At 42.9% G+C, this 22089-nt stretch overlaps 1 protein-coding gene and 2 non-coding genes across 30 annotated transcripts in view; 1 reads left to right on the forward strand and 2 right to left on the reverse strand.

The window, feature by feature from the left end:
* The window catches only part of appl2 (adaptor protein, phosphotyrosine interaction, PH domain and leucine zipper containing 2), a 30865-nt gene that overhangs the window by 881 nt on the left and 7895 nt on the right, over positions 1–22089 (reverse strand). For 2 of the 28 annotated variants that reach the window (XR_009795460.1, XR_009795459.1), the window contains exons 2-24: positions 21363–21504; positions 19899–19954; positions 17576–17718; positions 15792–15890; positions 15445–15504; positions 15292–15363; positions 13269–13356; positions 12465–12506; positions 12321–12379; positions 12083–12229; positions 11767–11849; positions 11545–11697; positions 10190–10378; positions 10070–10112; positions 9829–9885; positions 9621–9715; positions 7607–7763; positions 7412–7463; positions 7135–7309; positions 5458–5494; positions 5220–5390; positions 5100–5147; positions 2714–3108 (exon numbers count right to left, since the gene is read on the reverse strand). Coding sequence is in view for 26 of the 28 variants with exons in the window: in XM_061823050.1 (XP_061679034.1) it covers positions 2977–3108; positions 5100–5147; positions 5220–5390; positions 5458–5494; positions 7135–7309; positions 7412–7463; positions 7607–7763; positions 9621–9715; positions 9829–9885; positions 10070–10112; positions 10190–10378; positions 11545–11697; positions 11767–11849; positions 12083–12229; positions 12321–12379; positions 12465–12506; positions 13269–13356; positions 15292–15363; positions 15445–15504; positions 15792–15890; positions 17576–17632 (2016 nt within the window). In the remaining 2 variants the exon portion in view is untranslated. Of the gene's footprint in view, positions 1–1251; positions 3109–5099; positions 5148–5219; positions 5391–5457; positions 5495–7134; positions 7310–7411; positions 7464–7606; positions 7764–9620; positions 9716–9828; positions 9886–10069; positions 10113–10189; positions 10379–11544; positions 11698–11766; positions 11850–12082; positions 12230–12320; positions 12380–12464; positions 12507–13268; positions 13357–15291; positions 15364–15444; positions 15505–15791; positions 15891–17575; positions 17772–18394; positions 18491–19898; positions 19955–20576; positions 20595–21362; positions 21505–22089 lie in introns of those variants that run through there. The other 26 variants (XM_061823044.1, XM_061823053.1, XM_061823038.1 and 23 more) reach the window with 23 other exon arrangements.
* On the reverse strand, positions 3782–3853 carry trnag-ucc (transfer RNA glycine (anticodon UCC)). Its single transcript has one exon. It is a non-coding gene; the product is annotated as a tRNA-Gly (tRNA).
* On the forward strand, positions 4035–4106 carry trnag-ucc (transfer RNA glycine (anticodon UCC)). The gene has a single exon. It is a non-coding gene; the product is annotated as a tRNA-Gly (tRNA).

A 22089-nucleotide genomic window follows, 5' to 3' on the forward strand; every position in this document is an offset into this window, starting at 1 on the left:
CCAATGGAAAAGGTTTGTTTTACATGAAAGGTTTATTTCATGTTACTATTGTTAATTTTTTTTAAAAAATTAATGATTTTTATTTTTTTTAAAGAATTTTGGCTAATATTTACATTAGTAGTATTGAGGTATTCTTGTTTGTGGTCAATTGTAATGTGTTATAACTTTGTTATTATTAGTAACGTGAAATAAACTTTTCATGTAAAACTTAAAAAATATATATATATACTTAATTTTAATTTGCAGTTATAGCATGGGATTTTAATGACTAAATTTAATAATCTTAATTAACACAGGATTAATAATGACAAACACATTAAAATTGACCACAAACAAGAATAATACCTGAATACCTAAATCATTTTCAAATATTTTTTTAAATTAACAATAGTAACGTGAAATAACCCTTTCATGTACAACTCCAAATAAAAAAAAAAAAAATATATATATATATAGTTAAAATCCCATGCTCCCATGTTTTACATAAAAGGTTTAGTTCACGTTAATTAACAATACTAATAATACAAAAGTTATTTAAAATTTTTATTTTTTTAAAGAATTTTGACTAATATTTACATTAGTAGTATTCATGTATAATTCTTGTTTGTGGTCAATTTAAATGTGTAATTATTAATCCTGTTAATTAAAATTATAAATTACATTAATTCATTAAAAGCCCATGGTCTAACTGCAAATTAAAATTATATATATATATATATATATATTTTTTTTTTTTTTTTTTACATGAAAGGTTTATATCTCATTAATATTGTTAATTTAAGAAACGTTTTAAAGTGATTTTTATTTTTTTAAGAATTTTGACCAATATTTACCGGAGTAGTATTCAAGTATAATTCTTGTGGTCAACTTTACTTTGTTTGTCATTATTAATCCCATGTTAATTAAGATTATTTATTACATTTATTTGTTAAAATCCCATGCTCTAACTGCAAATAAAAATTTCTACTGTGGAATTTATCATCAGGAAAAGCTTAAAAAATGCTTTAAAAAGGCCAATTTTTTAGGCTTGGAACGCATGATTTCTTTTTCCATTCATTGTCATGGGAAACATCGATTCGGTTTTCAAACAATTCACTTTTCGAACTGTTTTCTAGAAGAGATTGTGGTCGAGAACCGAGGCATCGCTGTACTTTTAACAAATTTACATTGGTTATTGGTTAAATTCAATATCTTAAATCTCTTAAAATCACATGCTTTAATTCCTAATCAAAGTTTTAATACTAATTACAATTCCTTTTGTCACTTTATTCAAATTGTGAGGTGCAAGTTGTACATTTTATTACTTTTCATGACGACCAATTAATATCACATTATGACACGAGCCAGGAGAACGTAGCATTAAGACGCCGTTCGTTGTTGCTTTCAATTCGTCAACAGCGCACAGGAGCTGACGTACAAGCGACTTCTCAAAAATAAAAACAAAACATCAAAATCCAAATATTTCAATTCCCGCAGGGCCGTCGTGTCCCACAAAGCAAGGGTGGAATGTTGAAATAGTTCATTAGTGCAATCTGTAGCCTTCAATTATTTTTCATTTCTTCATGTGCAAAGAATCTTAAGTGCAGTGACACCTTGACCTAAACCAACAAGTTTTTCTGGAGTCACGAGGCGCCGTCAGCGTCCGGGTTGCAATTCACAATCGCAGGGGAAAATTAACGAGCAATTAAGCGGCGTGAGAGGCACGCGTGCACCTTGAGCGACGTTCAAACGTAACATATGAGAACCCGCACGAGGTTTCAAATTTAGGGCTTTCAAAATAGGTCGAGAGTTTCAAACCGGGGTTTCAAATTGCAGTTCGGGCTTCAAGGAGAATTGAGAGGAAAATTGATTAATTTGCGGGTGGTGGCGTAGCGGCGATTATGCGGGTATCCGCCGTACTGGCCAATTGAGTTCCCGGCTCGGTGGAAGAATGGAACTCGTCAGTCAAAAGTACCACTGTAGTTAAAATGTACACGTAACCAAGAAATAATATTCCACTGTAGTAAAATGTACAGGCATGAGCAATAATGAGTAAAAATAGATGTAAACCTACGTAAAAGGACTGGCCACCTTTTAGTCGAACATAAACGAAGCAATTCATCAGTTTCGATGGAGTGTTATACCAAATAGTACCACTAGAGGGTGCACAGCAGCTGATCCCGAAAGCGTGCAATGCCACTTTCGTCCACTTGCTGGGAGCAATGCAACTTCATAGCTTCTTCATGCTTTCAAATCCTCTTTTTACTTGTTTTTGGATAATTTCCAAACAAGTCTTAGGCAACTATCCCATTAACCGAATGAAATACTATTAGGTAAGAATTTTTTTTCCAAACGAAGAAAAAAAAATGTAATACAAATGCTATTTTTTTCAGAACACCTATCATGTTCTTCTGTATTGTATTAGCATCTTCAATATTACCAATAATTTTTTTTTGTAATTCTTTAACTGACTAAAGTTACATTTTTTAAAATTTTAAATGGATGTGACTATTTGAGGAAGTAAGTTTGGATGTACTCAAGTCAAAAGTCTGCCATATTTGCGACTTGCTCAAAATAAACTCCACTGAATGCCCTTTGTGCAAGTCAGGTGCTGATTCAGTGATTCTGAAAGTGTTACGCTGGCTCCCTCTAGTGGTAAGGGAATGGTCACTCAATCAAATGTTCTAAATGTGCGTCAAACTTTTCTTTGTAAGCACAGTTGAGTTGTATTTACCTTTCAACTCCTTTCGGGTGAAGACTTGGCGCAAAGCGTTCGAGAACCACAGCCGCAAAATTCCAGTTCAAAGTGGACCCCGACCGGAACGTTCCAGCTTTTACCGTAGCCGACGACTCCCGAGCCGACGGGGGTGATTGGACGCTCGGGTTAAATACGGACATGCATGTCAAAAAAAAAAAAAAAACGTCGCCACCTCGTGTTGAGGTTCCAGCGGTGGAAAACACCTTGGGAGAGAAGAGTCCGGTCTGTTGTTGTCGGGATTAGGCCTCAGACTCCAGGTCCTCGAGTCCGTCCCCGTCGGCCGTGTCGCTGCACTCGGCGTCCAGCAGCAGGAATTTGCCGTCGTTGGTGAGCGGCATGGTCTTCATCAGCTGGGCCAGAGCCGCCGGATCCTGGAAACGGAATCAAATCACGGTTTCAATGCAGAATTAGGGCTTCAATAGGAAGTGTCATTACCCAAGATGCTTATCCTCACAAGAAAGCTGGAGACTGTCCCAGTTAGGTTCGGGAGAAAGGAAGACTACACCCCAAACTGGTCGCCAGTCAGTCGCAGGGCAGGTATCGACACCGTCACTGAGCGGGAAACGATCCCACGCTGGCCGCACCAGAGGCAGGGGTGTGTACCACTACACCATCGGTGACTCATCAAACGAGTGCAGCTATCCTCACCAGTAATACCAACGTGAGGTAAGTAAGGTTGGTCGGTTTCCAAGGAGGGTAAGAAGGTACGGTTCCAAACCAGTTTACCAAAACGGGGTTCAAATTGGTCTATTTGGGTTTCAAACCAGAGTTCAGGTTTTGAATCTGAGTTCGGTCTTCAATTTACTGTTCTAAAATCAGGATTTGGGTTTCAAAACAGACTTTGGTCAGAATCTCATTATCCTTATTCTAAAATTCCACCCCCCCCCCCCAAAAAAAAAAAACCTACATTTGTCGGGAATGGAACAGTATGTGATTTGGGTTTTATAATATGCTTTCAATACAAAAGTTATGGTTTGGAAATCAAGGTTAGATGAGAATTTATGTATCAATGTGAAATTAAAAAAAAAAAAAAAAAAATCCAACTGCGTTGGCCGGGAATCGAACCCGGGTCAACTGCTTGGAAGGCAGCTATGCTCACCACTATACCACCAACGCTGTTGAAAGTTTGTGGGAGGAATGTCGACAAGAGGGAGGGAAGGAAGGTCTGTCTGCGGCATTCCGTCCACGAGTGCATTTTTTTTTTCCCTCCTGCGGCTGCGCGAGAGGAACAAAAGCCTCGCGTGACGTGGCAACTCCAGTACAGCCGCACACCGTGCAGCGCAGATGTTGTTGCGCAGCGTTGGTGGTATAGTGGTGAGCATAGCTGCCTTCCAAGCAGTTGACCCGGGTTCGATTCCCGGCCAACGCAATCTTTCTTTTTTTTTATCTGTGAAGTAAAATTTGACTATTTTTTTCCCCCTCTTATTCCCTCTGCCTTTTTGACTTTGCGTCACAAATCCGTTACATCGATTCAGGGCTAATACTTTACATTCCCATCATATTTGCAATCCTTCAGTTGATTTTTTTGATAGGATGAAAACAGCAAAAAAAAAAAATTGTTTTGGATGCTTTAATTCCGGTAAAAGAAAAAGAAAAAAAAATGTTTTTATGAAGGGTAATTACTGTAATTCCCGTTATAAACCTTAGTACACAGAGTTTAACACTAGCGCAGCCGCACTAACGCTAACGTGGTGGTAGTAACGCGGCGCTGTTAACGCTAACGTGCTAACGCTAAATACCATTTGGTACATACGTACGCCTCAGCTGTGTAAAAGCCTGACCCTAACCCATCAAGTGTCCGCATTGAAACACGTGATATTTACAAAAAAAGATGATACACAAAGAGTTTAACGCTAGTGCTGCTACATTCATGCTAGTGCTGCGCTAACGGGCAGTAAAAAAAAAAAACACACACACACACAAACTTCAAGTACCGATATTTAAATAAATGAGCCCTGGTTTGACACAAACTCTGATTCATTATTATTGGGGGGGGGAAGACAGTCGGCTCATTGCGGCCACACGTTAAACCTCTCAGTGACAGGTGTTTTTTTTTTTTTTTTTTAAATATATGCATTATTCTCAAATGAGTCCAATTAATTTTTAAAAAAAGTAAAACCCCTGGGATAATGCTTCAGCCCCCGTACATGGAAGCGTTTTGCGGCCACGCGTTAACCTACGTAAACCTCTGCATGACCGACGGTTCATTTTCTTTTTATTTTATTATTTTCACAGGAGATTTCAGTCTTAAGTGTATGATTGGGCGGAGCTACCAAAGAATTTTTGCATATGTGGCTCCCAAGCACCTGACCTGCATTTGATTCCCTTTACCGTTTCCTCCTCTTCTGCGCAATGTACTCACCTTCTTTGCCTCTGTAATATCCTTGGCCAAACTCATGGTGTAGCAAATCTGTGGCAGAAAAACGACATGTAGGCGACGTCGTGTTCCAATTGTTCCCGTCCAAATGAAATCCGTGGCCACCTTCTCTCCCTCGGTGTTGCTCTCAAAGACGAAAGCGCTAAAGATGGGCTCGCCCCCTTGGTCGCCGTCGCCGTCTCCGCTGCCGCTCCAGTGGCGGCCCTCCACCACCAGGCCCATCAGCCTGCTGTTCTCCTGGTGGGCCGCAAACTGGCACACCTCCCCCAGTTGGAACTGGAAGGCAATTCACGGGAGGTCAGCCGCCACGTCCCAAAAAGCGCTACGTGGCCACGCGACTTACGGTTATTCTCGTCACTTGAGTCTGAGGGTCGATCAGCCTGATAAAACACAAAAACAAAAACTGTTGGAAAGTCTTTCATGTCTTAATCTTAATTCATGTCTTCAAAATACTTTTTGTCTTGAAAATGCAGAATCGTTTCTTTGTTGTACCGTAATTTCCAGCCTACAAGCCGTGACTTTTTTTCCCCACACACTTTCAACCCTGCGACTTATGCGGAGATGCGGCTAATTTGTGCATTTTTTATAACAGCCACAAGGGGGCACTCCAGCGGAAAAGGTAAGAATGAGACCGGTGGAATATATGTGCGAGGAAGTGACTTTTACCGGCCCTGTTAGCACTGTTACTGGCGTGTCTGAGTGATATTTACCAGTAAGTTTTATTTTAACCGGCCTTGTTAGCACTAGCGTTGGGGTTAGGCTTTGTAAATATTTTATGTTTTAATGTGGGCACTTTACACAGCTGCGGTGTACCTTTGTATGAAATTATTATTATTAGTATTTCCTTTACAAATGAATTCGGTGAGGCTCGTAGCCAGGTGCACTCTGTAGGCCAGGAATTACGGTACTTGAATTTTGATTATAAGGTACATAACTAAGTATTCTGTGTGTTTTAAATAATTTTGTGTGAAGTAAATTCCTTAAAAAATACTTTTTTTTATATAATCCAGGATTTCTTTTTTTTTTGTGCCCTCTAAAAAACCCAGTTGTTTATTATTAGGAAATGTAATTATTCGCTTGGACTTTTGTGTCTTTTAAATTGTTTAATATGTTTATTTTTACTTTGAAAGTGTTGAACATTTATGAAATTATTTTATGTAATTTTCTTTGTTACAATGCACTTAAATTTTTTAAACAATTTAGGGGAACTTTAAAATGTTTATTTTTATTTCTAAATTATATATTGCGTGCTTGAAAATCATAAACTTAGTCATTATAGGGTGGTTTAAGTTTTACAAATATTTCTGTGGCCTTTTGAATTGTTGATTTTTGTACAATTATGTCATTGAAATGTTCCACTTTGCTTTGACTTGTTTAAAATGTTAATTAAAAGGTGCCTTTTATTTTCTTAAAGTTTGATGACAAATTTATTTCCCATTACGAAACCACAATCTTATAACTTTTTGTGATAAGACTCATAATTCATGCACAATGTATTTTAGCTCCACCTAGTGTCCAAATATTCAAATGAGATTGTCTATGATCCAGCGACAAGAAAATTTGAGTCATTGATGTCATTTTGAGATCAAAATTTGTACATTTGCTCAAATAATATAGCGTAATAACTGTATTATTCACTGAACTGCAGACCGTGCTAGTGTTTATAACGCTCTCTTAAACACAAGGCTAAGCGGAAGCTTTACAAATGGAAGTAGCTCTGCATATCAGCGAAATATGTATGACTTTTTCCTGTTTAATCTTGAAATCTTAAACGTGCTTGCTCAGGTCAACTGCTTGCAATGCAGCTATGTTAACAACTATACCACAAGCACTTGGTGAACTGTTTTTGTCAAATTTGTAACACCACAAAAAAAAAAAAAAAAAAAAAAATTCAGGTTATGAAATCCTTAGCTGTGTATTAAAAATGAGACAGAAAACATTACACATTGATATTGAAAGTGCTTGAATTGGACCTTGCTGCATGTACTCTAAATTTTCATCGAAGCGAGAGTGGAGTCACCTCAGGCTGGTGCTGGTCACCATCAGGTGCGACTCCGTAGTCCTGAAGATGTTGTGGATGGCCCGGGCGGCCAGAACCTGCCTCATGGCCTCGTAGATCACCTCCTGGTTGTCGCCGCAACGCACCTCCATGGAGCCCAGAAAGCGCACGGCAAACACCTGCTGCAAGAGGGAGTCTGCGCCCCCAACCCCCGAAAAACACGCTCGTGTGCATAAAGTGTACAAAAAAAACCACACGCAACAATTAAACAAAAACAAAAAAACTGGAAAATGTTTACCTTCGCTTTCGTGGGAACAGTCGTCATCCGTTTCTCCAAATGGATTTGTGCGCCTGGAAAGGAGGAAGGAGGAAAAACATGATGATTACCGCGCTTCACTGACCTATTAAGTTGGAACTCGGCCTCCTGGAAATGACAAAATAAGCCAGTACGAGTCCAACACGCGGCAAATGAGTCAACCAAGTACGGTACTTTCCTCCCGTCCACTCTGTTCTGGTCCTGAAATTCAGAGGCCGGCAGCACGATGTCGAACTGGATGGGCGTCCCGGGGGCGATCAGGTCCTCCGGCTCCGGACCGGCGCCTGACTTCTGAGATGCGGCGCTGGTGGAGTAGACGCCTCCTGGCTTGGCTCTGCGGGGGGAGTGAAGGTGATGACAAAATAATTGTGGCGACAAAAGAGCGTGAAGCCATCTTGACATCACATAGCGCGGGCAAGACCTCAATGAGAGGCCTCAAGCAGGCCTACTGAGCAGCTTTTGTCACATTGCACTTTCTTTGTGACCAGAAAACTCAAACATGTCAAGAGAGGCGTCTTCCACGTTTACAAGTTTGTATTTATAGTGTTTAATTCTGCCAACTGCATTGGCTGGGAATCAAACCCAGGTCAACTGCTTGGAAGGCAGCTACGTTAACCACGATACCGCCAATGCTGTCCACAGCGGAATATTACAAAGACAGACAGTTCACGACATTCAGAACTCTTTGAAAGTTGAGGTTGACAAAAACAATGTGGAGAAATATGCCAGCGTTCTGTCAAATCATGCGCTAAAGTTCCAGTGTGGGTGAACTAATTTAATTACAATGAAGTACAGTGATGACTCGGTTCTCGACCACAATCCGTTCCAGAAAACGGTTCGAGAAGTGATTTGTTCGAAAACCGAATCGATGTTTCCCATTACAATGTATGGAAAAAGAAATAATGCGTTCCCAGCCAAAAAAAATTGGGCTTTTTAAAGCATTTTTTTTTAGCTTTTCCTGATAATAAACTGCATACCAGAAATGCATGAATGCTGAATGTATAGCTTAAATACTTCATACAATAAAATAATTTAAGAAATAGTTATTTTTTGCTTAAAATGTATGCTTTAGTAGTAGAGTACACTAGGCTGGGAGTGCATTGCCGTATCTGTAGCAACTTGGCCTCCAGCCTTGTAAACTTTTTTTATTAACAAAAGTGCAGAATAACTTTAAACAAGCAACCTGCCTTCTATGGAGCCACGATTGGGGGGTTAATACGAGGTAGTCCTCCATAAGAAGAAAAACAACAGTCACTACCGGGACACGTCTGTGTACAGAGGCTGCGTTATATAGAACAACAAAAGTGCGCTGGTGGCTCCGCACGCGCTATGTTATTTCCGGGTTTTTCTACGGGCGGCGTTCGTATTGACAATAACAAAACGCGTCGTAGGTGGGTCAGCTGCTTGCGCCATGCGCATTATGTTATTTCCGGGTTTTTTTTAAGCGGTGTGAGAATTCAGAGCAAACCCCGTCCTGGGTCAGCTGGTCTGGGCGCGCGCAATATGTTATTTCCGGGTTTTGTCAGCGGCGTTCGGATACCGATTTTTTTTATTCGAAAACAGAAGAAATAGAGGGGAAAAAAAAAAAAAAAAAAAATTTTAGTTCGAAAACAGATTTGTTCGAAAACGGGGACGTTTGAGAACCGAGGCTTTACTCTAACTGGATTACAGTCAGTTAGCACCCATTAGTTCTGTCAGGTTGTAATGTTGGTTTAATTATTGCATTTCCTTCCCACCATCTAAGAGAAGACCATTCATTTGTTGTGTGTTTCACTATGCTTAGCATAGATGGATGAATAAAGATACATCATTTATTGGCAATACATTTTTGGGAGTAATTAAGTACACGAGTACATACAGTAAATGTATAGCTCATTTAAATAGCCACACAGTTCCATCTTGTGATCGGATTGGTGATCAGTTATCTTTTTTTTTTTTTTAAACTCACAGATTGGTGATCAGCTCAAAAAAAAAAAAAAAAAAAAAAAAAAAAAAAAAAACAATATCACAACTTGCTCATTGTTCTATAATAGTCAGGATCTGATTTTGTGTTTTGATGGCTGGACACCGTTTTTGCCTGATACACGAGTAACAACTTCAGCGCTCCTGCGACCCTTGTGAGGATAACCGGCTCAGAAAATGGATGGATATGAGGAACAGTGTTGATCACATCTAATACATATCAACAGACCTGTCAGGGTCGGGTGAGCCTTCCTGCCTCTTCTCGAAGCTGGTGACAGGGGTGACAGCCTGGATGGCGGTTTGGTTCAGTCGTATGGCCACGGCCTGGTGAACAGTTAAAAAGTCAAAGTCTTCGCGTGCGGGGGAAAGAGCAGAAAGCATCAATGAAAAATTCCCACGGACACGTCTGAAAAATAAAATGCTGCGATGGACTGTACCTCTGGGTTGTCAGTCAAGTAGATCTGCCGGGAAATGTTGTTCACGGTGCAGATCCACTGAGGAGGAAACACAAGAGATGAAGTTTCACGATGACTTGATGTGACTGTGACGGTCCAACAACTTGAACGAGATGACATTTGACAGGCCAAGCACTGCAGAGCTGAAAAGGCTTCCATGATGAAACATCAAATTATCCCTGCAGCGTCAAACAAGACTTCCTTGGTGGAGGTTGGTTCTTACTTCTTCATATTCCTTCCTGCTCTCTGCTTGTAGAATCATTGACCTGAAGAAAAAAAAAAAAATAATGAGTAGGGGGAATAAACTGAGTTGTTGTTGTTATGTGAGGAATAACACGCTTACGCCTTCCCAGAAGGTGAGGTGATTTGGAAACAGTAGTGCCTGTCCTCGCACTCGATGGCCATGACTGAGCTGTTGTCCAGGTCCAGCACCATGCCCCCCGCCACGGCCCCCCGTGGCTGGCACATGAGATTCCCCCCCTGGGTGAAGAAGTACAGGCGGTCCCACGCTGTGGTCACGAGGCCAGTTTTGCTGGAGACACGGGAGATAATTTGTACTGAGCAACAGCTGGTAAAGCGTTGGCCTCACAGTTCTGAGTTCCCGGGTGTGATCCCGGACCCGCATGCGTGGAGTTTGCATGTTCTCCCTGTGCCTGCGTTGCTTTTCTCCGGGCACTCCGGTTTCCTCCCATATCCCAAAAACATGCAACATTAATTGGACACTCTAAATTGCCCCTAGGTGTGATTGTGAGTGTGAATATTTGTCTTGATGTGCCCTGCGGTAGGCCAGCAACCAGTTCAGGGTGTACCCCGCCTCCTGCCCGTTGACGGCTGGGATAGGCTCCGGCACTCCCCGCGACCCTCGTGAGGATAAGTGGCAAAGAAAATGGATGGATGGATGTACTGAGCAACACGACGAACCAAAATACCGTAATTTCCGGTCTCCAGAGCGTACCTGATTATAAGCCTCACCCAGTACATTTGTAAAGGAATTACCGCACCTGTGTATAAGCCGCAAGTGCCCACAATGAAACGCACTTTGAAGCAGGACATATCAACAAAGACTGTACACAGAAAGCGTTTTTCAAAGTTTTAATACCTTAGCTTAGCTTAGCTTAACATAGCAATAACACGGTAGCACGAAAAAGGGCTGGCAAATTTCATTTTTTTTTTAAATATACCGTAAAAATAAAAAAAAAAATAAAAAAGCTGCGGCAGCTACACAGTCGCAACACGATAGCACAGCACTAATAGGGCCAGTTTAAAAAAAAAAAAAAACATACCTAAATCATTGAGACGCAGCAGTAACACACCAGAGACACGCTAGCGCAGTGCTAACAGGGACTATAAAAAAAAAAAAAAAAAAAAAGAAAAAACATACCGGTAAAAATCAATGAGACACGGCAGTAGCACAGCAGCAACACGCTAGCACAGTGCTAATCTAGACGGTTTAAAAAAAAAAAAAAAAAAAAAAAAAATTCACTTCCTCTGCACAAATATTCCACCGGTCTCACTCTTACCTTTTACGCTCGAGTGCCCCCTTGGGGCCGTTAGAAAAGAAAATCCAAAAATTAGCCGTATCACCGCTTAAGCCGAAGGGTGAACGTGTGAAAAAAGTCGCGGCTTGTAGGCCGGAAATTACGGTCCACTTTTTGGTTTTAAATACAGCCCTGCGGACGGGGCTTGAAGTATTCTTACTTCCTGATGTTGAGGAAGCCAGCTTTTTGGATCAGCGTGCGATTGACGGGCTCAGTGTCACTGTCAAGCGTGTAGACGGAGTCGTCCACGGACAAGAGCTCCTTCTGGGACACGCGCATGGCCTCGGCCTCCACATCCAGTTGGGCCTGGATGCTAAACACAACACAACACATCAGAGCCAATCTCAACGGACAAACATGGGTAACGATTGGCAGTCTTTACCTTTGTGTCATATTGGACACAGAGGAGAGAAAGTTGTCCATCTTCTTCGACACCAACTCAAGGCCTTTCTTGAAGAAAATGCCCTAAATGAGGACAAAGCGGCTTACAAAAAAACTTTGTTGTATGGTGAACTACATGTGGTTTTTTTGCTCTTTTTCAGTACAGAACCAGCAACAAAGCAAGTTTAGAACAGTCACAAATCGTTTATCCACACTAGGGTTACGATTAAAAATCCCCTAGTCAATCCTGCACTTTTTTTTTTTCCCCAAACTGTGACCCACAAATAATATGTTTGAGGACATCCACGTCTCTGCACCTGTGCCTGTGTGTAAGACAGCATGGGTTCCAACATGGCCACCCTCTTGCGGTACTGCAGGGCATTGAGGGCGCAGTAATACTGCAGCGAGGCCTGGTGCTGCTTCCTGCGAGTGTACGCGACTTCTTTCACCAGGTCGGCCTTCAGCTGTTCGCCAAGAAGAATTTATTGCATTTATTTGGCTTGGAAATAAGAGTACTGCAGGTCCATTAAAGATTAATCGCGGGGGGGAACCTACTTTCTCGTTCTCCCTCTTTTTGGGTAACCGGCTGTACTTGACCATGGCCGCCTCGTGCTCTGCAGAAGAAAAAGATACATGAATGCGTGTCGATGAAAGATTAAGAATAAAATCTTCATTTTTAGATGTGATTTGGGAACTTGCCATCATTGGCGATGCCATATATTTCCTTCAGCGTACTTATCTCTGCAAAAAAAGAAGAAATACTTCACTATATCCACATATTGGAGAGAAATAGTATACGAGGTGAAACTGAATGTTGGTTGGATAAGATTTAATAAGAGTACTCCGAGCGGATCACAAGTTTATGTCAAGCTCCTAGTGGAAGTAAAAATGGAAGAAAACATTGGAAGTCCATGTAAATTTTTCAAAAGATTTTGAAGTGCGTCCCCAAGTGTCCAAAATGTCTTGCGAAAATGAATTCCAACTTTGTCTCAAGATATTTGTCTATGAAGCGTTTCACACCAAATAATATAGCAATGAAAAGGTCAAAGTATCGTAATTTACGGCCAACAAGCTGCTACTTTTTTCACAGCCGCCACTCTAGTTAGCGTTAGCACCGCTGCGCTAGCGTTAGCACCGGCAAGTTAGCATTAGCACCGCTGCGCGAGCATCGCCGCGTTAGGGTTAAACTCTTTCTGTGTAACCGAGGCTTACCACCAGGTCCGCTCTGTTTCGGTAGTTTTGGACTATGACGTGAACAAAAGTACTGGAACAGCTTGTAATTTAAAAAGGAAATGAAATTGGGGGAACATAAGGAGGAGTTTCCAAATTCCAAATCAGCTTCCAAATTTCTAGGAGGAATTTTAATGGAATATTTTAGTGTGTTTGAGGAAATTCGGTCCACAATTGTCTGTAAAAAAATATCTTGCTAAAATGAACAAATAGGACTATTTGATTGAAATTTGAGGCATTTCATGCAGCTGGCGGCGGAGTCTGGGTAAATACCAGTGAGGTCTTTCTCTCTGAACTGGATCAAGGGGAAGACCATGGTGTCTGCCATCTGGTTGGCGAGCTCCAAGTGCAGCGAGTTCAGCTGGGCGACACGCAACACGTGCAGAAAATTATGTGAAGGACATGAACACGCGCACACACACGACAAGAGCCATTGAGAGCAAACAGCTTGAGGAAGTCCATTTCACAGTCACTGAGAAAAATTTGCTGATAACAACAACAACTTTCCAAAAGCCGACTGCACTGCATGCAACGCGACAACAATTTTCATGCCGCCATTCATCTTTTCCACTTATCTACAATATGATCAAGTGTTAAAGTTCACCAGATTAGCTGCAGTGGTGGAGCAAATTCATGCTGGGAAATTACCCTCAGCATGATGCGTGTAGGCTGTCCACACGTGTACTCGGCACCGGGGCACTTGAGGTCGCAGTTCGATGATCGACTTTGTGGTCGTGTGGTCGGATTTGCTGGCGTATGTCGGGTGAGGAGAGGGGTGGAGCTATCAAGTGATCACCACCCGGTGGTGAGTTGGCTCCGATGGTGCGGGAAGATGCTGGTCCGACGTGGCAGGCCCAAACGTATTGTGAGGGTCTGCTGAGAACAGCTGCCACAAACCCCTATCAGAAGGAGTCTCAACTACTTTGCTCACGTTCCGAGGGTTGCGGGGGACATTGAGTCCAAGTGGACCATGTTCCGCGCCTCCATTGCTGAGGGGGGAGACCGGAGTTGTGGCCATAAGGTGGTCGGTGCCTGTTGTGGTGGCAATCCCTGAACCCATTGACGGACACCCATGATGACGTATGCAGTCAACCTAAAGGAGTACTATCGGAACTTTTTGGCCAGTCGGACTCCTGAGGGATCGGTACCGGCTGGTCATGTGGAATGCAGCTTTGGTGGTCGCCAAGGCAAAAACTCGGATATGGTCGGAGTTTGGTGAGGCGATGGAATAAGACTTTCAGAAAGCTTTGAGGAAATTCTGATCCACCATCCGCCATCTCAGGAAGGGGAAGCGGTGCACCGTCAATACCGTTCACCAGGATTGGGCAATGTTGACCTCGACCCAGGACGTTGTGAGTCGGTGGGGAGAAGACTTGGAAGATCTGCTCAATTCCACAGACACGCCTTCCCATGAAGAACCAAAGTCAGGGTTCTCTGAGGCGGGGTCTCTTACCTCTGGGGTTGAGCTCACCGAGGTGGTTTAAAAAAAAAAAAAAAAAAAAAGTCCTCGGCCTCTGGATTGGCAGACTGTGGTGTTGATCCCCCTTTTTAAGAAGGGGGACCCCGGAGGTTGTGTTCCAACTACAGAGGGATCACACTCCTCAGCCTCCCTGGTAGGGTCTATTCAGAAGGTGATGGGGAGGATCCGTCAGGAAGTTAAATCTATAAAAATAAAGGAGGAGCAATGTGGATTTTGTCCTGACCGTGGAACAGTTGACCAGCTCTACACCCTCCGCAAGGTCCTCAAGGATGTATGAGAGCTTGTCCAACCAGTCTACATGTGTTTTGTGGACTTGGAGAAGGCGTTCGACCATGTCCCTCAGGGAGTCCTGTGGGGGGTCCTTCGGGAGTATCGAGTACCAAACCCCACAATTTGGGCTGTTGGCCTGAACGACCGCTGTCAAGAGTTTGGTCCGGACTGCCAACGGTAAGTCGGACTCGTTTCCAGTGAGCTGCCCTTTGTCACCGATTCTGTTTATAACTTTTATGGACAGAATTTCTAGGCGCAGTCGAGGCATATTGGGGGTCCGGTTTGGTAACCTCGGGATTGCGTCTCTGCTTTTTGCAGATGATTTGGTTCTGCTGGCTTCATCAAGTAGTGCTCTCCAACTCCCACTGGAGAGCTTCGCATCAGAACGTGGGATGAGAATCCACACCTCTAAATCTGAGACCGTAGTCCCCAGTCAGAAAAGGGTGGCGTGCACTCTCCAGGTCAGGGATAAGATCCTGTTCAAGTACTTTGGGGTCTTGTTCACGAGCACGGCAACATCGACAGGCGCACACACATAGGTCTCACCTCCTCCACTGTTTTGGCAAAGTTCTGCAACGTGGAGACGACTTCTTCATCGCCTTTGCCGAGGGCAAAATTCTAAAAAGGGACAAAGAAAAAAAGTCACATTTCTGAGATTATGCTCAACGGTGGGATTCGCGTCAAGTCTGGTGCACTCACTTTCTTCTCATAGGCAAGAAGCTGCCGTGCGAGTTGCTCTGTGGCCAAACCCATCTCGCTCTTTTTTGGTGGAGTTCACAAAGACAGAGATTAAGTAAAATCTTGATTTTTGTTTTACCCGCCACAATATAATGTACGCCTGCACGCTGGAATGAGATCCAATACGTGAGCGGGATCCAAAAGGTCTCTATTTCCAAAGAAAATAATGCTCATATTTTTGACAAATGCAATGTTTTGGTTTTAATATTACCCTGCCAAAGATAAAACATAGAACATTGCTTCTAGATACAGCAGTAGCGTTGGATCTCATTTGTGCCTGTTGTAACTAAGACGCTGAACATCTGTACCTGAGCCCCGAACACACGCTGCATGGACTGCAGCAGCTGATTGGTATAGTCGGTGAGGTTTGCTGCATCCTCCTCAAACACGCTGAGCAAGGAACGAGTCTGTCGAGGGTGAGTTAAAAAAAATAAAATGAAAATAATAATTAAAAAAAAGCTCTCAATGTTGACTACGAGTGGACATTTTATTAGGTACACATTTTTTTGTTCATGTTGTTTGTTCGGAAACACTGGACTCCCGCATATCCATCCATCCATCCATCCATTTTCTTCATCGCTTATACTCACAAGGGTCGCGGGGAGTGCTGTAGCCTATCCCAGCTGTCAACGGGCAGGAGGCGGGGTACAGCCTGAACTGGTTGCCAGCCAATCGCAGGGCACATAGACACAAACAGCCGCACTCACAATCACACCTAGGGGCAATTTAGAGTGTCCAATTAATGTGACATGTTTTTGGGATGTGGGAGGAAGCCGGAGTGCCCGGAGAAAACCCACGCAGGCACGGGGGAGAACATGCAAACTACACACAGGCGGGTCTGGGATTGAACCCAGGACCTCAGAACTGTGAGGCCAACGCTTTACCAGCTGAACCACCTTGCCGCCCTCTCACATATCCTTTCCGCATTTTTCTTTCCCAAATGTTTTAATTTTTTTCTTTTTTTTTTGGTGGGTAGGGGGGTTAAACTGACTTTGAAAATGATTATTGGGGTTTACTCGAGCATTTTTGTTTTTAAAAGGAATATATACTGGTTTTCCCCCCAAATGCAGCTATAATGGGTGTCAATCATCCACAAATATTGGCTATTGTTTGGTATTTTAGTTTTTTTTTGTATGACAACAACATGCGTGGCAGCACGGTAGATTAAAGATTTCACGGTAGGTAAAGCGTTGGCCGCCTGTGTGGAGTTTGTTCCCCCTCGGTGTGATTGTGCGTGCGGCTGTTTGTCTATATGTGCCCTGCGATTGGCTGGCGACCCGTTTCAGGGTGTACCCCGCCTCCTGCCCGTTGACAGCTGGGACAGGCTGCAGCACTCCCCGCGACCCTCGTGAGGATAAGCGGAAAAGGAAAATGGATGGATGGATAACAACATGCAAAGTGTTACGAGGAGAAGAGATCCCTCAGCAGGAGTTTCAGTTTAGTAGTGTTCTTTTCTTTTCGGCTTGTCCCATTAGGGGTCACCACAGCGTGTCACCTCAGATGACCGCATATTTGTTTGGCACAGTCAAGGCCCAAGAAACTATGTGTGACTAACTATACTAGATCAACCATGTGAGGTCTAGGGTCCAGTTCCCACAGGGTTAGTATTTTTCAGACCCAAAACAAAATGTGCACATGAATTGTCATGACGTCTATGGCGCGAAGCCGAGACCAATGATGGAAAGACTCCCACTTCCATTCGAAGTTAATGAAGTCTAATTTCACAGCACTTAGAACAACAAAATGTAGAACAAAATAATGCTGATGCGGTTGACCTATTACGCATCTACATTCCGTGTGTTCGTACATTAGCCCTCAACCTAAAAACAAGCGACAGCTGTGTGACAAACTCTACATTTTCAAAGCAAAATGTACGTTCACATTTATGAGAGATGTTTCCATCATATTAACGGCAAAAATTGTGCTTTATATAGCCATAATGTTAGCGTAATGGCAGCTGTCATCGGATCGTGGAGGCAAACTACAAAACAGGAGCAGCCCATGCTAGTTAGCTAGCTAGCATCGTTGATTATTGTCGTGAATGTTATGGCGTATGTTCGGCGAAAAGGTGATAAAAGCGGCGCTCGCCTACCTGAGGACTGTCCTGCAAAGCGTCCTCCAGGAGTAGTTTGTGGTGTACAGCCGGCATCTTGTGAGCGGCGGAGAAGAAACAAATAATGAGGGGCTTGAATTATTGAGCACGCTGAACTCAATGTCCCAGAAATCTCCACGCGCCTGAGCCGGAAGTAGACGCATTTATAAGATGGGTCAATTAGGGTCGTTTTACCCTTAAAGAAGAGCAAAAGACAACAAAGAGTTACAAAAACATTTGTATTTACATTATCAATTAATTCATGCAAATGTGTTTTTAATTAGCTCCCGAAAAGAAAGATCGTTAGACACGAGTTTATTAACAGCGGCCTCAAGTGCCGTGAGGATGAATTACAGCCAAGAGCTGTTCGTTCAAAGTGATTGGGTGTCTGCCAACAGGTTCAAAATAAAGCAAAAAAAAGTTCAGTTTTAGGCTAGAACTGTCATGTGGGAGTCTAGTAACAGGACAAAATTGACAAAAAAAATGAGTCAGAGCCTGGTTGGAATCATCACTTCAACCTGTATAAAATACATATTTTTTGAACATTTGAGTCTACTGCACTACTGTGTTTTGTGTCATTATGGTGTTACTTGGAGAGCTCTTTTTCTTGAAGTACTTGGTGTAAAACGTTTTGAGAACCACTGCATTAGATTTTAGTAGAAGCTACTAAAGAAATTCTTAGCGTCTGTTGTGGCATCTGAGGTTTCGTTACAGGTGCAATGGGGGGGGGATCATTCTCTGCATTTTCTGATGTGTTTTGGGGCTCAATATAATGCTGATAAAAGAAGACAAGTCTGGACAAGCATGCGGCGCGCACACCTCCCGGTCTGAAGCGCCGTTCCTTCCTTCCGCCCCAGCGGACGGCTCGGCGCTGGTGCTTTAATTGGATACTTGGCGGTTCCGAATCAGATGACTCTGGTGATTAGGTACAGTATTTGCTGGCGCGTCTCAACGTGGGCATAAAAAAAGATTTGCTTACTGCCGATGGAAAAAAAAATCTCATTTCAAATAAAGCACCGATTCATCCAAGCACAGGAGACCGATTGTACGTAATTTGGAGAATCTTGACTTCTGGTGTTAGACATTAAAAAGAATAAAATCAAATTGAAACCAATATTTTCAGATGACTGGATATTTGACGCGACCAGCCAAATTAGACCAGTCTTTTCCTGCACTCTAGTTTCTGTAATTATTGTTCACTTTAAAAGCAAGAACGGTGCATATTTAAAAGGGGACTTATTGTGTAAAAAAAAGGAAAAAAAAAAGACATTTTCATTGTTTGTATACAAATACTTGGGTGCCATTTGCCAATTCCTGAAAATGTGTCTGTTAGCCAGTTGTTCTGGACATCTGGCCTATTATAGTGAGGCTAATTTACATAATAACCTCGTCCACACTGAGTTTCCCTTGCTCTAAAGCCAAAAGGTAAGTAGAGCTACGTTGAATTTTGTTGGATGTAGGTTATGCTACACAGCTTTACTCACAGACAATAGTTTATACCTAATTGGCCGGTGAATTTGTCGATGGTAGGGAGTTGCTTTGTGTTTGCCCATGGGTCAAGGCACCACACACACACACGCACACACTTTTACACAGAACACACACAGTTGCCAGTGTGACGGTCTGAGCGCTCCCGGTTCAGCAAAGTCTCTTTGTGAGTAATGCGCATCTGCGTATATTTTGTAAACTTACGGCCACTCTGAAACATCCCCATCCAAGCTTCAACATGTGCCATTCGACAACTTGTCGCCGGGTGTTCGTGTTCGCTATGGACGTCTCAGAAAGACGAACACAGCAAACGTACATAATATGTATATCTTTTTTATCAACTTTTGTTTTAAGGTTAGGTTAGGGTTAAGTTCCGGGACATTTCCCAGTAAGCGTCTGCTACGTAGCCAGAGTTCCCTCTGTTAGTAACGCATGCGCATTCATCACAAGGAGACTTTTCAGCACAGGGGAGCGCTCAGACCGTCACACCGGCGAGGGAATGCAAGCCAGCCTCAAGCGTCGCAGATGAAAAACACAAAAACTCATCGGCTGGGAACCAAAACTCCACCAGGGAGTTTGTGGAACATGTTTTCTCACAAGTATGTAATAAAAAAAAAAAAAAGGGGTGTAGGGTGGGACGATTTGTCTTTTGGCAATTTAGCAACACATAATGGCTGCTCTACTCGTCAATGTCAATTTTGTGCCACGTTATCCATTTCAGCATCAATGTAGCATGTCTGAGCAATTAATCTAAGCAACAGAAACGTCAAATTGCCAGCCACTCAATGGTCACGTCGTCTAAATTTCCACCCCGTACATTTTAAAATCAACTTACCTTTTAAAACGGGAACAACATCCTCTTCTACAACTGACACGTTACATATTCAAACTCTGGCGGGAGAAAAGGTTAAAAGTCATCATTTATGCCACCTTTTTTGCCGATTGCGCTAACATACCGTATTTTCCGCACTATAAGGCCCACCCAAGAGCCTTTAACTTTCTCAAAAGCTGACAGTGCGCCTTATAATCAGGTGCGGCTTATATATGGCTCACTATTGAGCCTTTAGCGCAGCCCATTATATGGATTCATAACGTAACCCAAGCCTCTACTGTAGCATCTATTCTATGCGCCTTATAATACGGTGCGGCTTAAAGTACGGAAATTACAGTACATTAGAAGGTTTTGTGAACTAGTTGTGCTGTTGGAGAAAGAAGAGAGTCTTTATTGTCATAACAAACTGTTCATGCACAGTCATGAAATTTGACCTCTGCTTTTAACCCAACAGACTCGTGAACACTGCAAACACACTTCAAAGGGGGCTACTATTAAAAAAAAAAAAAAGAATGAAAAAAGCAAAGGATTTCGCCTAAGCACACGTACTCCTAAGCCTGTAAGTCTACAGGCCTAAAGCCATCGGGCTTGACGGGAATAAATATTTGAAATCAAACAGTTCTAACCCTCCTTCATACTCCAAATTTAAATACAACCGAATTGAACTGAATTGTACTTAACAGAGGCGGCACGGTGACTCAGTTGGTAAAGCGTTGGCCTCACAGTTCTGAGGACCCGGGTTCGATCCTGGACCCACCTGTGTGGAGTTTGCCTGTTCTCCCTGTGCCTGCGTGGGTTTTCTCCAGGCACTCCAGTTTCCTCCCACATCGCAAAAACATGCAACATTAATTGGACACTAAATTGCCCCTAGGTCTGATTGTAAGTGCGGCTGTTTGTCTCCACGTGCCTTGCGATTGGCTGGCAACTGGTTCAGGGTGTACCCCACCTCTTGCCCTTTGATGGCTGGGTTAGAATCCAGCACTCCCACGACCCTTGTGAGGATAAGCCGCAAAGAAGATGGATGGATGTACTTAAAAAATGCACAGGATAACAAAAACCCAACAACATTTGAAACTACTGTCACTTTTTGCGCAGTTCTTTACGTACCACTAATAATATGCGCACCACGCTTTTTTTGAGCATCGCTGTCGTCGTAAAGACCGAAAACTTTTTGCCACGGCACATTCATAGGCTGTTGTCCTCATTTGTCACGTGTAAGTGTGTCCAACGCCTACGATGTACGTACAGATGCATAGATATTTGAACATAAAACGGAGGATCTCCATTGGTTACTTCTCTGCACACGCCCCCCCCTTCTGGTTTCCAGGGCAACAGTGTCATGGTGTAACAGACGAGCAAATCACATTGAGGCAAAGCATCTTTCTCTCTTCCCTCTTATCCACTGTGCCACCCCCCCCCCTCCACACACACACTCCCCTCCCCAGCATACGTATAAAAGCCCCTCACTCTGTGCTTCCCGGCTTACTCTCAGCGTAACCGTGGGAGACGCTTCCCTGACCTTCCCTCTCCTTCTTCTCCTGATGTGTTGCTCATTCTTCACCTCCTCCACCTCATCGCCGGGCGTCTGACGCTCACGTTTGGACGACGGCTGCGTCCATGCAAAAAACAAAAACAAAAATGGGCTGTGGGAATTCGTCAGCCGCCAGCACCTCAGGAGAGGGTGAGTGTTTTTTTTTTTTTTTTTATGGGAATGTGAGACACGATCATAAGGCAGAGTTGTCAGTGTGTCTGCACCAAAGCTGGCAGATGATTAGAATTTAAATGAAGTGCGTGGGGCTCGCAGTCACTGATGAATGAACGAAAAGAAAAAAAAAAACATTTGCATGTTGGATGTGCCCACTTTGACTTGTGGTGAGCAAAATTATGGAGTTAAACTGCACATTTGATGTCTTTAGCCGTGTTCTTTCGGGAAACATAATTCAAAACCAGCTTTCATTCATAAAAATAGTGTGTTGATGTTTTTGAGACCCAAATGCCTTTATCAGCTGCATCGATTTTATTCAATCTCAAAATCTGTCTTTAGATTTTACAGAAGTTGGACCATTAATCTTCTCAAAATATCCGGCTATATTTTGTATCCAACTTTGCGGGAACAGTTTTGCAAAGTCCACACGGTCTCCACAGTCCACAATGGACATGCTTGGAGGAGTTTGCTGTGAGAAAATGCCCATCA

Source organism: Syngnathoides biaculeatus, chromosome 6 (assembly GCF_019802595.1).
Source record: "Syngnathoides biaculeatus isolate LvHL_M chromosome 6, ASM1980259v1, whole genome shotgun sequence".
NCBI lineage: Eukaryota > Metazoa > Chordata > Actinopteri > Syngnathiformes > Syngnathidae > Syngnathoides > Syngnathoides biaculeatus.